The sequence below is a fragment of the Cornus florida genome, unplaced genomic scaffold (genome assembly GCF_030987335.1).
Source record: "Cornus florida cultivar Cherokee Brave unplaced genomic scaffold, ASM3098733v1 CherokeeBrave_3.0.0_Hap2_Chr03, whole genome shotgun sequence".
Lineage (NCBI taxonomy): Eukaryota > Viridiplantae > Streptophyta > Magnoliopsida > Cornales > Cornaceae > Cornus > Cornus florida.
The window spans coordinates 64,293,182-64,310,061 of NW_026775573.1; the positions used below are offsets into that span (position 1 = coordinate 64,293,182).

The 16,880-nt window shown below is 36.7% G+C and overlaps 1 protein-coding gene across 2 annotated transcripts in view; it reads left to right on the top strand.

Annotated features, from left to right (window-relative positions):
• LOC132300680 (uncharacterized) overlaps positions 1-14,634 on the top strand; it is a 49,796-nt gene extending 35,162 nt beyond the window's left edge. The window contains exons 17-23 of one of the 2 annotated variants that reach the window (XM_059797871.1): positions 2,838-2,915; positions 3,253-3,392; positions 5,084-5,160; positions 12,175-12,244; positions 12,405-12,470; positions 14,168-14,317; positions 14,417-14,634. In XM_059797871.1, the coding sequence (XP_059653854.1) occupies positions 2,838-2,915; positions 3,253-3,392; positions 5,084-5,160; positions 12,175-12,244; positions 12,405-12,470; positions 14,168-14,302 (566 nt within the window). In that variant the 3' untranslated portion in view covers positions 14,303-14,317; positions 14,417-14,634. The remainder of the gene's footprint in view (positions 1-2,837; positions 2,916-3,252; positions 3,393-5,083; positions 5,161-12,174; positions 12,245-12,404; positions 12,471-14,167; positions 14,318-14,416) is intronic. The other variant, XM_059797872.1, reaches the window with a different exon arrangement.
• The last annotated feature ends 2,246 nt before the right edge of the window (positions 14,635-16,880 follow it).

The following is a 16,880-nucleotide window of genomic DNA, read 5'->3' on the forward strand; positions in this document are numbered from 1 at the left end:
TTTATAGAAATTTGTTGAAGAACCAGAGCTGACGACAGCATGAGATTATTTCTGGTTAAAATATAACCCATTAGCTTTCGAAGTATTTCTATGAGGATGAAACACATGGAATCACGGACACACCTAAAAAGGCAAAGAATCCTTGTTGGACACTGACACGTGTCGGACATGCCCCGACACGCCAAAAAATGTGTCTGAATTTTGTTTTTTGTTTTTGAATTTGAATATTTGGACATGGCTCGGACATTGCATAGACACGCCATGAACAAGTGCCCGACACGCGTGTCTGATTCTTGGGATTTTTTTGTTTTTTATTTTATTTATTTTGTAAGTAAGGCATTCTTAGGGATTTTTAAGAAAGTTTTAGAAAGAAAGCCGGGTTGAAGTGTAAATATGAGCAGTTATTTAATAACTTTCAGTAATATGATGCTCTTTACATATAATTACTTAAAAAAAGTTTTATGAAACAATGTTATTTTAAAATTTAAAACAATCAGATATTTATACTTATATTTTAGTTCAAAGTTCAACCAGGGTTAAAAAACCACGGGATCTAGTCTGGCAAGTCAGTCCACTATGAAGAATGAGATGTACAAAATAGTTTTTAGTTCAGTACCCTCGAACTCCTAGTTGATCTCTAGACACAGCTAACACCAAATCTTCAGTACCCTCAAAGATCTCCAAGTCATCAACTACTCAGCCTACAATGTTTTAGTCTCCTCGAATCTGCTTCTTCATTGATTGATCTCAACCACTAGACAGTCCAAACAAATATCTGGTTTAATACTCAGAATAATGTTGAAATAGTCTTTGTAGCACAACAATAAATTGTATCAACACCAATAATACATCATCTCACTAATACTAAAATGTATGACAAAAAAATGCAAACAAAAAGATGCACTTTATCTCACAAGAATAACACTTATAGCTATATGTAGTATATAAAGAACATCAGGTCTTGATTCTTGTGGAAAGACAAATAAATTTGATTGAGCTTATGAAAAAAAAAGAATGAATATGAGAAAAGCTCTAATCAATGTATACAGAATGTCTCCAGATTTTTACAGAACATTAGCATTTATAAACACCTTGAAAGTAGTTGGATTAGGTCAGAACTCAAGGAGGAAACTTCATATATATATATTTTGATAAGTAAAACTGTATTAGAAAACTTTCAAAAAGGGGAACACATCCTAAAACCTACACAAATGCCAGAGCCAAAAGGACCCTAAGGCCCCAAGGAGCCCAAAAATTCAACTCTCTCCTCTAAAGATTTACAATTTCTCCCCAAAACGCAACAAAAATGAGAGCTAATAATACAAAAATTTAAAGCCACAATAGAAGACTCCTCTCCATCAAAGGATCATCTATTCCGCTCCTTCCATAAGCACCACCAAACGCTTAAGGGCACCACCCTCCAAAAATCACGGGCGTAGGATCCTACATAGCACCATCTTCAAGCATCCATCAAGCCTCTCAAAGACCGAGGCATGAGTCATGACCCACTAAACTCCGAACAAACCAAGTAGAAGTACCCGGCTCACGACTATGCAAAAGAATGATCAACTGACTCTCCATCACGCCTGCACATGCAACACAATTGACAGTAACCTGTCTTCCACTTCTCAGGTTATCAAACGTCAAAATCTTGCCCCAAACCGCTGTCCAAGCAAAGAAGGCCACCTTGAGCGGAGCCATAGAACGCTAAACCGCCTTCCAAATCATAGCTTGCTGGACACTTGATGATAGATGGCTCGACCTATTGATACATAGCCACGATTGATTGATACATAACCACAATTTATTGTTTCATATATCATTAACTATCCTGTATGATCAATATGGGTCATCACCGTGTCTCGATCTATCCCAAGGTGGTTCAATCTATCGAGGATACTCCAGTGTGCGTAATACTGAAGATTTTCCAACACTTGGGGGGGGGGGGGGGGGGGGCGGAAATTATGACTTTTGTTTCAAAACCATGCATTTTAAAAACATATTTTTGAATTCAAAATAAGTCAATAAAAACATTGAGATAAAGAACGATAAAAATGAATGCATGAGCCTAATTGGTGAAATTGCATCTGTGTTAACTTACCTTTTTACCCTTTGTTGATGAAGTTGACAAATTTAACCTTGTTGAAGCTCATCTTCATCAAAGAGGTAATTCCCACTTAACTGACAACTAGGACAAGTCTGTCTAATTAAATATAAACTCAAATTTACATTGACACATTGTGTTCTATGAAATTTTTCAACATTAGTCGTATAGACCTAACAAAAGTGACTTGAAACTTTTTTGTAAAGTTAAAGAGAGTGAAGTAAAACATAATTCTCATTCTCTTCTGAAATGAACAGCAGTAGATTTATCACTCCGCTGAGTTGCAAATATTTTTGATTGGCCTTTAGATAAAGATCCCATGGTTCCTGACTTTTTTAATCAGGATGCATTATTCTGGTTCTGATTTTTTTCATACTCACGAAAGTATAGATTTTGTCTTGGTTGAGGGTCATTTGAATTCCTTGGTGGTGTGGATATGGATTCTGTACTCAAATGCAATTACCATTTATTTTTATAAATTGTGCTTATGTATTTATATTTATTGTAGGTAAATCATGTGTTCGTTATATAAGATACTGAATTTTTATTTATCACTTGTTGGTGTTTACACACACTGTTGATTGGAATGTGTTTTAATTCTTATATTCTAGTACTAGTTTCAGTGTCAGAGTAAGCATCTCCACCACACTGCTCATATGATTAATTCTTTAATTCTATTTCTCTTGCTTGATTATTATTATTTTTTTAATTTTTTAATCTTATTTTATTGCAGTTATAGATATCCTGAGGATGATTGTCCTGCACCCAGATGGGGCGACTTTACTTCTCAAACATATTAATGATGAAAATGGTATCTAATTTTGTCATGTACCTTGTGTTTCACTTTTATTTTTCAAATTAGTTTTGAAGAAGAGCCATTCAAATAGAGCGCTTTTTTAGTCATGTCTTATATGTGCAACTATCCCCCATTTGTTAATCACACCTGAAAATGGGCCTTAAGCTGTGATCCACTTAATACGACTGATGATCCAACAACTGGGTCTTAAGCTGGTTTGGCTGGGAAATGGGCCTCAAACATGCTCCTACTAGTTTTTATTACATGCGGTTTGATTTGGTGTGTCTTTTTCTCCATGATATTGTTTAGTTCAAGTTCGGCATTTACTGAAGATATCTTCCTTTTGCTCTAGCAGATATACTCATGGAGATGATTAAGATGGTTACAACAAGTCCTCCACTTCCAGCAAATATTTTGACCAGCATTCGTGCTGTGACTAATCTCTTCAAGAATTCATGCTACTATCAATGGCTACAAAAGCATCGTGATGAGGTTAGTATTGTTTCTCTGCAGTAATTTTACAGTTACTGCGCATGAAAACTTGATAGAAATGTTCAGTGAGAAATTAAAGAAAATAAAACTTATGGGTTAATCATTTGAAGTTTATTCACTTCAACAGCTGTCTACTCAAGACTATGAGGTCACCCAGACAATTTTGAGGAGGGTGCCTTGTCTTGCGAACCAATGTCCTAGGTTTGGTTTTAGCCATTCATGTGGGTGCATCTTCCGGATACAAGGGTCTTCATGATGTATTATATAACACAAAGTTTAAGTACCCATTTTTTATAACTGATTTAGTGAATGATGAGGGAAACTTTTGGGGAAAACAATAAATGCTTAGCTCAACCAATGAGGAGATGAACTATCCCCAGAAGGACATAAACTTTGAAATGATGCGCCTACAGTTTGACCATGAAGACTCTGTTCTTCTTGGCATCCTTACCTATCCCACTTTCTTGTCCCGACACGAGCTAAGTGAAGTGCTTCTGACAACTTGAATACAAGTTGGTGTTCCCAGTCCTTCCAAGTTCATTGTTCAGTGAGATTTCAGAAGGCTAACTATATTTGGAAAAAGAAAAGGACCTCTAAACAACGTATGTGTTGCGATGATAAAACTATAGGAATCTGATTTACAATCTTCAGTCTAACTGTATTGTGGTTGAGCTGCACATCAAAACATTTGAATCTTCTTCACTTGCCAAGTTTAGTAAAATACTCACCTAGATATGTTATATTTTTGAGATAAAAAGAGATAATTATATAAAGAGCATGAGACTATGAGCCTCTGCTTTGTTTCACGAACTCCTCAAACTTGAGAACCCATGTAGATGCATCTAGACACTCCTTTAGATACATAGCCAACTTGTGTCTCATCGTGTATGGAGAGTGTTGAAGGATTTAAATATTTAAGTTACACTCTCTCTAACAGCTTAAGCTTTTGGAGTAGATGGTTGTTAACATGGTATCAGATCAGGGTAGGTCCTGTGTTCAAACCTCACCGTCACCTGATTTAAAATTGAAACACATGTTGGGCCAAAAGAAGGACACTTGTGAGGGGGCGTGTTGAAGGATTTAAATATTTAAGTTACACCCTCTCTAAGAGCTTTAGCTTTTGGAGTAGATGGTTGTTAACAGAGGGGAATGCGGGGCAGGAGGAACTAATGGAAAATGCATGTGTATGTCTAAGATTAGTTGTTGCTGAAGCCATAATAGATTGTCCAGAGGAAGCATGGACGGAAGTCACGGATCTAGGGTTTCTCCCTATTTCTTTGTTTAGTTAAAAGAAGAATGAATTCCATCATTTGAAGCCTTTTTTATTTTAATTTTAATTATTTCACAAGTACCTCTTCATGTTTTAATATTTCTCAATGACCCAAAATTTCCTTTCCTCACCACTAGTTATACATTTCTTGAAAATCATTTCGAATTTCCAAAATTCTTCCAAATTTACCTTTTCAAAGAATTTAGTTGTTTGTCTGACTATGTAGCTACTCCTGCTCAATATTCAGGCACCAGTACACTTCATTTGTGTCTGATGTCTGAAGTTTCATGAACTAAATGGATCTGCACCCGATCACTTTATTTTATTTATTATTAATTTGCACTTTAGTCTAATGAAAATGTACTAGTTTTTTATTCTATGCTTATAAAAATATCAATATTTCTGTTTACTGATCTTGTAGATTATTGATGCATTCTCAAGTTGTTATTCATCTTCAAATAAGAATGTGCAAGTGTCTTTTTCTACCTTGATACTCAAGTAAGTGATCTCTAGGACTCTTTTAAATTTTCTATCTAGTGTAGCTCATGTGTGATTGTTTGAGTTTTGCTTGGGTGGCGTCATTCTTACAATATATTTCCTTTAATTTATTTTGGATGGATATTTTTCCTATTTGGTTCCTTCTTTTTCTTGTTCTTTTTTTTTTTTTTTTTCTTGCCGGTGAGTCTTAAGATGTTCTACTGTTGTCAGCACTAGTTATAATAACTGTTGTAATATTGCCATCATTATGGACTTATTCCACTATTTAGTATAATACAAAAACCCTTGGTCACAGTTGTCATTGTCTTGGTTTTATTCCACCATTTAGAATAATCAAAAACCATTTTGCTACTTTACATTTCAATCCATGATCAATTTGTTATATTCCGTAGAACACCTACCGCACAAGGCCTGAACTATACCTATAGAGAGAGAAGGGGGGAGCGGGGGGGTGTGTGGGGGTGGTGTTGACTAGGTTTTAAGCACAAATTAACTAACTTTGACAGAAGTTCAATTAGACTGCCATTAGCTAAATTCCAAATTATAGCTAATGATATAAGAATGCAAAAGTTATCTTGTTGAAAATGTTAAAATATCCACACAAATGGACACACGAATTTTACGTGGAAAACCCTATCGACAAAAACCACAGGACTAGTCCATGAAGATAAAATCCTCTAGGAGAAAGGCGTTACACAATAATTCAACTAGACTATAACTTGAGAATGTCATAGTTACCTCTGTCCAGGACTCATGGCTGATTCTCCATCCGAACTCTATTGCTTCCCGTCAGCAAATATGCTCCTCAAGTAGTGAACACTCTGATCCCCAAGCCTAGTAACATCTGATCCTTGGTGATTGTATGGAAGTTGCTTTCGGTGTTGAAAATCCTTGTTGCACCAAGATTTTTGATGTTCCATGCTCAAAAGACAATCACCATCTAAGTATACTGTGGAAATATAAGCTTTTTTATAAGTAAGATTGTATTAGAAGCGTTCAAACGGGGTACACAGCCCACAAAAAGAAAAACAAGGACCAAATAGGGTCCCTAAGCTCTCAGAATATGCAAAAAATAAACCAGCTACATCATAGATTTACAATTTCTCCCAGAAACCCTACAAATAGAGAACTAAGAAAAGAGACACCCTCCAAAAGTCACGGGCTTGGGAACCCACCATACAACCTGTCCAAGCCTCAATCATTCCCCTCGGAGACTGGGGCATAACCCACTCAATCCCAAACATAGCCAAAAGCAAACCCCTATTGTCTCTGGCCACTGGGCAATGCAAGAGGAGATGATCTACGGACTCTTCATCCCTCTTGTACATGCAGCACCAGCTAGTAATGATATGCCTCCTCCTCAGATTATCCAGGGTTAGACTTTTCTCTTTCACAATTTGAGTGGATGAATACAAGGGGAATATATAATGTTCTCAGGAACACATAATAAGGAAAACATAGATAAGGAAAGCATGAGTAAGGAAAACAACAATTTAATTTTTTTTTTTATAAGTAAGATTTCACTAAAGGCGCCCCAAGGGGAGCGCTCCCAAAGGAATACAAAGAAGCCTAAAAGGGTACTATAATTTCAAGCTATCCACAAATTTCAAAAGATGTTCCAAAGATTTACAATTTGCCCTATTGACCCAAAAAAATAGAGTAGAAAGAATGTTGTATTTGAGGGACCAAATAGGGGATTCTTCTCCATCAAAGGATCTCCTATTTCTCTCACGCCATAGATCCCACCATAAACAAAGGGGTCTGGCTCTCCACGCTTCCCTGGCCCGGCTCTCCTCTCCTCAATACACCCTCTCCAAGCCTCTAACATATCTACTGTGGACTCGGGAAACACCCAAGCCATGCCAAAAGCAACCAAGAATAGAGACCACACATCCCTTGCCACTGGACAATGAAGGAGAAGGTGGTTCACTGATTCATCCATCTTTTTGCACACAATTTATGAAATCAATAGTTATGCCCCTAATTGAGGAACAACTAATCCTTAGTTGCAGACATAATCGATGGCGTGGTTTGGCAAGGCCTTATTAAGAGAAGAATTTGATTGCAGATTGTTCTAATATAATGCACAGTCAAGATTTTTTTTTTTTTTTGATAAGTAAAATTGTATTAGAAGGTGTTCAAAAGGGGAACGCGTCCCAAGAACTATACAAAGACGAAAAAAGAGAAAAAATGAGATCTATGAACCCAACGACCCCAAAAAGTCCATAATCTTATCCAAAGAAATACAATCTCGCCCCATACCCCAACTAAAAAGGGAGCAAAGAATAGTGAACTTCAAAGCCGCATTGGAGGTCCCCTCCCCATCAAAAGATCTACGATTACGTTCTTTCCAAAGACTCCACCAAATACAAAGGGGAATCACCCTCCAGAAATTATGAGTGCGCGCTCCCACCCTTTGACCCCTCCACCCATCAATCAAATCCCTAGAGGTCCAGGGCATAACCCATTGGACACCAAAGAGACCCAACAAAAGGCTCCAGCAGTCGTGAGCTACGGGACAGCGCAAGAGAAGATGATCCACAGACTCTCCATCATTTATGCACATACAACACCGGTTAACGATAACATGTCTCTTCCTCAAATTGTCCAGGGTCAAAATCTTGCCCTAAATAGCAATCCAGACGAAAAAAACCACCCTAAGAGGAGCCATCGAGCACAAACCGTTTTCCACGGGAAAGTGGGGTCACAAAAATCTGAAAGCTGGTGAAAATAGGACCGAACTTGGAACTTCCCCTGAGGAGAAAGCACCCAAATCAATGAGTCCGGCCTAGTGCCATCCACCACCTTTCTATACAGAAGATCCAACAAACTAATGACGTCATCCAACTCCCAATCCTGAAAGGATTGCGGAACTAAACATCCCAAGATAACCTACCGCTATCAAGGTGATAGCAGTCAGCAACCATAGCATGTCGATCAACAGCAATCTTGAACAACCTCGGGTACAAACGAGACAAAGGACGGTCCTCGCACCAAGCATCCTCCCAAAATCGGATATCCCTTCCTTCCTGAACTCTGAATCTAATGTGCTTTGAGAAATCATCCCAACCTCTCCCAATGGATTTCCGAACCCCCACACCTCCAGCAGACCTGACCGGTCTAGCTGACCATCCCCCCCTCCTCTCCAAACCGACAGGAAACAACCTTCTTCCATAACCTATTACGTTCACTGCCGAATCTCCAGAGCCACTTGCCTAGGAGGGCCTTGTTGAAAGGGGCCAATCTCCTAATCCCTAGGCCTCCCAACCTGAGGGGCCTACAAACCTGCTCCCATCGAACAAGATGATACTTAAATTCCTCTCATCTACCACCCCACAAGAAATTCCGTTGAAGTATCTCAAGTCTTCCAACAATAGCAGAAGGGATCTGGAAAAGCGACAGGAAATAAGTTGGGAGACTAGATAAAGTGCTTTTCACCAAAGTAACTTTTCCCCCTTCGAAAGGTATTGCTTTTTCCACCCTGCCAGCCTTCTCTTGAATCGCTCAATCACCGAGTCCCAACTTCCCACCCTTCTTGTCGAGACACCCAAAGGCAAGCCTAAATAAGAAATAGGGAAGGAACTCGTCCTACACCCTAAAACAGCTGCGAGAGACTCCACCTCCTGAATATCCCCCACAGGGACAATAACACTCTTTCCCACATTGACTTTCAGCCCAGAGACAGCTTGAAAACTAGCAAGGACACATCGCAAGTATCTCAACTGGGACACCTCAGCCTCACAGAAAACCAGAGTGTCGTCCGCAAAGAGCAAATGAGAAATTTCCAATTGATGAGCTGCGTCTGAACTAATCTTGAAGCCTCGTATGAACCCCAAGTCCACAGCCCTCCTCATCAATCTACTAAGAGCCTCCATGACAATAATGAACAGGAAAGAAGAGAGAGGGTCCCCTTGCCTCAAACCACGGGAGCTGCCAAAAAACCCGGATGGGGATCCATTAACCAACATCGAAAATCTGACAGATGAGATGTAAGAAACGATCCATCGCCTCCATTTCTCTCCGAAACCCATCCTCTCTGACAGATAGAACAAAAAATTCCAGCAAACATGATCATAGGCTTTTTCGATGTCCAGCTTGCATAAAACACGCTACTGAGTTCGAAATCCACACATTCACTGGCAATAAGAGCGGAATCCAGGATCTGTCTACCCCCAACAAATGCATTCTGAGAGTCAGAGATAACGCTGTCCAAAACCCCCCTCAAGCGAAACGCAAGGACTTTAGCGATCAGCTTTTAAATACACCCAATCAGACTAATGGGTCTATAGTCCTTAATGTCAGTTGCCCCTCCCTTCTTGGGGATAAGAGCAATAAAAGAAGTATTCAACGACTTTTCGAACCTCCCATTAGAGTGGAACTAATGGACCGTACCCATAACCTCCTGACGAACCACCCCCCAACTCTCCAGAAGGAACCTCATAGCGAAACCATCCGGACCTGGGGCTTTGTTGCCATTGCAACTCCTCAACGCCAAGAGAACCTCCTCCTCCGTAAGGGGTCTCTCAATCCCTTCCTTATCCTCCTCTGAGATAGAATCAAAATGAAGACCATCGAGGCGTGGCCTCCAACGAAGAGGCTCAGTGTACAACCTCTGATAGAAAGAAACAAATCCCCGTATGTACTTCCTCCTCAGAACACAACATTGTTCCGTCCACACACATCCGCCCAATATGGTTGCCCCTCCTATGGGCATTAGCTGTACGATGAAAAAACTTAGTATTACGGTTACCCTCTTTAAGCCACAAGGCCTGAGACTTTTGTCGCCACGAGATTTCCTCCATGATCGCAATTTCGCCACATTCAGCTTGACAAGCTGCTCTCCTGTTACGTTGAGACTCAACAAGACCACTAACTGCTTCCAATTTGTCTAACTCTGCAATGTCAGCGAGGGCTCTATTCTTCCTCCATTCCAGATTACCAAAGACCTCCTTATTCCATGTTTTGAGCTTTTCTTTTAAAGGGCGATGCTTCCCTACTAAAATGAAGCTCGAAGTTCCCACAACCAAAACCTCCTCCCACCAACCCCTGAAAATCCACCGCTCTAAGCCACATATTCTCAAATCGGAAAGGGGTACGACGTGAACTCAACCCTCCACAGTCCAAAACCAAAGGAATGTAATCCGACGTAACCCTAGCCAAAGCGGTCTGAACAGCATCCGGAAACTTCTCCTCCCACTCTCCAGAGAGTAAAAATCTTTCCAGGCGGGAGAAAGTAGGCGTCTCCCTCCCGCTGGACCAAGTAAAAGAAGCACCCTCTAATGGAAGATCAATAAGTTGATGACCATCAATAAACTCCGAAAATCTTATTTTATCAAAAGAAGTAGAGTCAAGAATTTGATGTTGCAGATTCTCTAAATCTTATCTTGTAGACAGGTCGCTTCATTGTCCAGTCATAGATCCACAATAATCATATATTGAAGACAAAAGGCTTATATACCACTTGTGGCAAACATAAATAAAATAAAAAATAATATATATATATATAAAAGAGAACAGAAATAAACAGAAGTCCAATTACATCAGTAAGATAGACTATAAATACTCCAATCACTGTTGCAGCCTTGATTTCTAAAGTGAAATCTGGGATAAGCTTGAAGAATAGTTTAGAAATTAATGATATGCTGGAATTATCTTCATGACTTGTTACAACATAGAAAGGAGGGTTACCAAAGGGCCTCTAGTCCAATGGTACAATATCTCCTCCCCAGAGGGGGAGGTTGATAGTTTGAGTTCCACAAGGGACATATTGTGAATAATGGGTGTGTGTGTTTGGTTTAACTTCCAAAAAAGAAACAAAAACCATAGAAAAAGGGGTTGTTCTTTTATGGTATAGCCAATAATGACCTCTAATTTCCATAGTCAGACTTTGGAAATTCCATTCAGCATTAATAACACCTTTTAACTTTCCTAAGTAATCACTTGGTTTTCTTTAGCTTAATTTCTACTTTGTATTAAAAAACAGAAATGACTTTAATTTCTGAAAGACACTTTCTTGGACAACATATATAATTTGTATCATATATATATAATATAAAATAAAATAAAATTAGGGAACTTTCCTGAAGAAGAAATCCATTATGAAGGTTCAGGCGGCAACGCTGATTATTGTGAATCATTTTTTTTTCTTTTGCATGACAGCGATAGTTGCATTATATGTTACCTGCATTTGTTATTTCGTAGCACAGATCCCATATTATCATGTTTTCTACATAAATCAGGTTAAGGATCTTATCTGGTAAGTAAAATATGTTAAAAAGAATAAATTAATCGGGTGCGCTAGTTGAACAAGATAACTTTAGCAACTTAAAAATCAATGTAGAGACAATTAATCATATAAAATCACCTTTTAATGCTTTGACAAAATCCACTAAAGGCCATAATTACCAACTCATTAGATTGTGAAGTTAAAAGCTGAATATGGGTGTTCTTTTGGCAAGATGTGCAAAATAAGAAAAACTTCACAACCATGATGACTGATACTATTATGTAAAACCTGATGCACACCTTGTTTGTTACACGTGGACATCAAAATAGGCATCCATGGCCCGATAATTTGCATGACAAATTCAGTTCAACACAACTTCTTTTTCTTCTAATTTTATTTTCTTGTATTTTTTGATAAGTTGGACATACCACCCCCACACCCACCCCACCCCTTTATAAATTGGTATGAGATATCAATGCTTCATTTACTAGATGATAATCTGGTCCAACACTTATTGATTTTTTTTTTTTTTTGTTGATAAATGTCCAACTCTTATTGATTTAATCATTATATTTGTCTTTTGACTCTTCAAGGAAGGACAAAATGTGACCAACTAGAAATTAATTTCAGCATATTACAAGTTCCGTGATTAATGCTATGATATATCATAGTCATTACCTTTTATTTAATAGACTTTGACATCTATTTTTCAGTTTTACCCTTGTAGTTTGAGACATGTTATTGCTTTGTCAACTTCAATTTCTAATATATCATTTGTGAGCATTCAGTTATGCTGTGCTTTTGATTGAAAGTAAGGACCAGGAAGGCCAATCCCAAGTTCTTTCAGTAGCTCTTGAGGTATGCAATTAATTTCCTGATGCTCTTAAATTTAGATTTTGAATTGATGCATCTGGCAGTCCTCTGTTTCCCCCCACCCCCTAAAATTTATTTAGTTGGACTTTGTAGATAATTATGTTCAGAAGTTTACACTACTGACACTCTGTTTGTAATACCACAGATTGCAGAAGAGGAAAATCTTGAAGTTGACGCAAAATTCCGGGCTTTAGTTGCCATTGGATCACTGGTATTTTTGTTTACCCAAATCGTCTTTATGCTTACAAGTAGTGTTGTCTCTTGAGAGTTTTTCCCAATATTTTGGTCTGAGTGTGTGTTATGGTCGTCATATGTTGGATTTGATCCAACTGATCCTTAGGAAGAGCATGTGTTGGATTCATACAACTGAGTCAAGAATAACACCAGTTATAAGAGAAGGAAATCGGAAATAGACAAACAACTTTAATCCATTACAAAGGGATGGAGGCATGTCATTAGTCAAACTGCAGAACAAGCCTCTGTTTTTGTTCTTCCTCCCCACTTGCCACTCCCTCGCTGCTGCAGTGATTCTGCGACCTGCCACATCAGATCTTCTAGGCTTCTAGACTTTTTATTGAGAATCCTAGGTCTGATCTAAGAGGGGGGAAGGGAAAATTCTATTACACACTGTTGGTCTCAGTCACAGCTGATATTGCACTTATTTGAAAGTCTTTTTCAAGTTTTCGATGCATTTCTTGCATTATTAATCTGAATGATGCAAGAAATACATTGGAAAAATGAAAAATAACAATTTTTAACCACGTAGCAAAGATAACAACTACTGTAACTGCATTATATATATGTATCACTGTGTCCCTGTATTCTTTTTATTTTATTTTATTATTATTATTTTTTTTCGCCAGATGAATCTGAATAAATGTGAGAAATACATGGAAAACATAAAGGTCATGAAAAAGGATTATTTTTCAATATGGTGCCCATTAACTGAGGATGCTAGGAGGGGTGGACTGGATGTATTCTTCGCTGTTATTTACACAAAGTGGCTACTCTTAGGATTCGAACTTGCGTTCTCATGCTTTACGGCCCGAGCATTTTACCAGTGCACCAAGTAATGACCCCAAAATAAATGGAAAACATGAAATTGGAAATTATCACATAACGAAGATAAGAAATAATGTACACCCATATATATACATATATATATATATATATGTATATATATAACTATATCCTTGTGTCTTAATTTTCTTGGTCGTCGTTTCAGACACTCCGTTTCCAATGTAACAAATCATAAATTCCAATAAGTCAAAAACTATGAGTTCAATTTTTTAGAGGGAAAAAACAAACAAAAAAACAAACAAACAAACAAAAAAACAACAGTAAATGGGAACTTATGAACCTAAAAAGTTTATATTTTAAAAGGGTTGTAAGCTAAGATAATTAATAAAGTAACCAAAAATATAATTTTTCGATTTTCAATAAATCACATAGGTTAGTAAATGCCAATATGCATTGCAAGGGAACAAGAGCAAGGGCAGTGAGAACAATTAAATGATAGCTTGATTTGAAGAATATCAGACACATTACAACGTGCAAGTGTAGATTCATTGCAGTGTAATGCATTATCTTTAAAGTAGCGGTATTTGTTTCATATTTTAGTGAATGGGATTTGAGAACATTCAATTAAAACGAGTCAGATTATTACTAAAATAGTGTGTAGTGTAGAGTTAATTGCTCAGATCATCTTGTGCTGAATAATCTAGTTAATTGGTCATTATACAATTTTGGGAAATATTATTTTCTGCTTTAAGGAGCTGTGTTTTTGGTACAATGGTAAAAGTTTGGATTGTCAACCATGAGGACACTGTTGTTTTTTGAGAGAGAAGTTGTGTATATTTCTTCTATATATGTTTACATCGGTGTTATCAATGTGTTCTTTAAATACAGATGCTTGAGGGTCTGGTGAGAAGAATAGCGTTGGACTTTGATGTTGAGAACATTGCCAAGACAGCAAAGACTTCTAAAGACCCTAAGATTGCTGAAGTCGGAGCTGACATTGAACTAATAACAAAGCAGAGCTGACATTGTCACTCCCTGGTAACTTATGACTTGTTTCTGCCAACTCCTTTACATCTGCATATAATCTGGTTAAACCATTCTTGCCATAACAGAATTGGAATATGTATTATTTGGCAGCTAACTAGACGATGAGTAATATGAAGATATACAGCTGAGATAATCCATTGAGATTGTGTCCATGGGAGCTTGTGGGAGAGCGCTCTAGATGCCAAGTGTTTGCAAGAGTAATTGATACACTGAAAAGTACCCATTGATTGTGCTGCAACTTTGATGTTACGAGGAATTTGAATTATGCTCCCTCAAAAAAAAAAAAAAAATAAAAAAAAAAAAATAAACGATATCTGCAATTGAGCACTGTGAAATTTAGTTACAAGAGGCAGGTTTTTTGGCTTATTGTGTGGGGCTTCACCACTAAATATTTCTGTTGTAGATAGAGAACAATTTGTATCTCGATCTGGCAATGATTTCTTTTCAGTGTCCTGAAATTTATGTGGTTGGAACTCCTGCCTCAATGTAGTCTGGTTTTTGGTATGAAGTTGAAGTTGGAACTTCCTCAATATTTGATATGGAGTTGGAACTTTCTCAAATAGGTTATTCTGATTTCCTCTGATACACTTTTTGCCGAGTCCGCTGACAATGTATAGGCCTTGTCTCATAAAACTATGCTAAATTTATAGTTGCCTTTTCCATTCACGTGTTGGTCACTTTTTGATGTTTCCATCTCAATTTTGAGCTCAAAGTATTCTGGTTATTTTTCAGGAGAAATTTGGGTAAGTATAGAAAATTAGACATGCATACATAATCCTTTTTGGTTATTTAGGGTCATTCTCTAATAACCCTAATTTTAAATAAGTAAATAAGAATTTCTTTTAAGCGTAATATTGCAAAATAAAATAAAATTATAAGTTAATTAAAAATAATGATGAAGGATAGTGTACTATTCTAAATTATAATAGATTAAATTAAATATGAGGGTCAAGTGTTGAAAACACCCTTAATGTATACTTTGCGTAGCATTTTTATCATCTATTTTAAAAAAGTGTGAAATCCCTTATTTTCTTTTAACATTGCGAAAACACTCCTAATGTATTACTTCGCGTAACATTTTCATCCCCTATTTAAAAAAGTGTGCTAATAATACCATTATTCTTTTAACATTGTGCGAAAACATCCCTTAAATAGAAATCTGACATAAAGTAATGCTATAATGTTCGTTTCGCTCTTTTACTTTTCTGAAAAAGCCCAAAGGGGGTTTGCATGCAAATAATCTCATAGTAGTTTTATGTGCACATTTAACTCAATTTTAAGGATTTTTCTCACCTTTTCGAAAAAAATAACAAAAAATTTCTCTCTATATTTCTCCTAGTGAGAGTTGGGAGATACATTTTCAAGGACCTAATGCTGCTCTTTAGAAAGTTCTAATATATGTGTTTTTTTATTGGGTAAATAGAGATTAAAAAAAATATTTGTTCTCAAAGTTGTCAAATTAATGGAGTATCACATGGAATGAAAATCTTAATTCTTTTTATAATTTTAAAAAAGAAAAAATTATTCCTAATTAAAAATTTAATATAATTATAATTTTTTTTATTAAATATAGAATTAAAAAAATATATTAAAGATAGCTATTTGTTATATATATAAAATATACATTTAATTTTGAGTAAAGTACAGAAACAACCCCTGAGCTTTGCCAAAAGAACAATAAGATGAAAGTTACCTATTTTTGGGACAATGACACCCTTTGAAGATTGAAAAGTGAACAAAGGTACCCCTTGAAGTCAACCGGCATGAAAAATTGACCAAATTGCCTTTTGACTATTTAGTTGACCTTTTTAACTTTACAAGTTAATAAATTGGACGAAACTACCCCTTATGAACAAACAACCACAATGCTAAGAATATATACTACATATACACACACACACATATATACACACACACACACACACACACACATCCCAGATGAAGAATATAGATTGCATATCTAGATATATATATAGATGTTTGAAACAGATTAATAAATTGGACGAAAGTACCCCTGATGAAAAATTTATGCATCACTGTAATATAGTTACCTGTCATTACAATCATTACATAACCAACATTTAACTTCATAAAAGTAGCCATCTACAATCCATAATCCATAATAAACTTGTACCAAGTCATTACATAACCAACATTTGACACCAAAATTTACACAATCCATCATTACTTAACCAACATTCAAGTGTCAACCACTAATTTTGCATAAAATCCGTCATAATATAAACATTCATAGATCAATCACTATGGTTGCAGAAAGTTATTAACATGCCATCTTATAGCATGTGTGAATTAATAACAAAATTTTTGGTAAAAAAAAAATACAAAAACTCATTTGTTTTCATTCTGCATATTTCTTTTGGTGTAATAAATTTTCAATTTCTTACAAAAAGAAGAAAGTTTGACCAATCTAGAAGGGTGTCAATGGGTGCTACTTATATCTGTCAATGTTGTTCAATTTTGCCTTAAAAAAATTGTGAGAGATTATGAATGGGTTATCTAACCTTTGAATAATGTCTTTCAATAGCTAATTGTT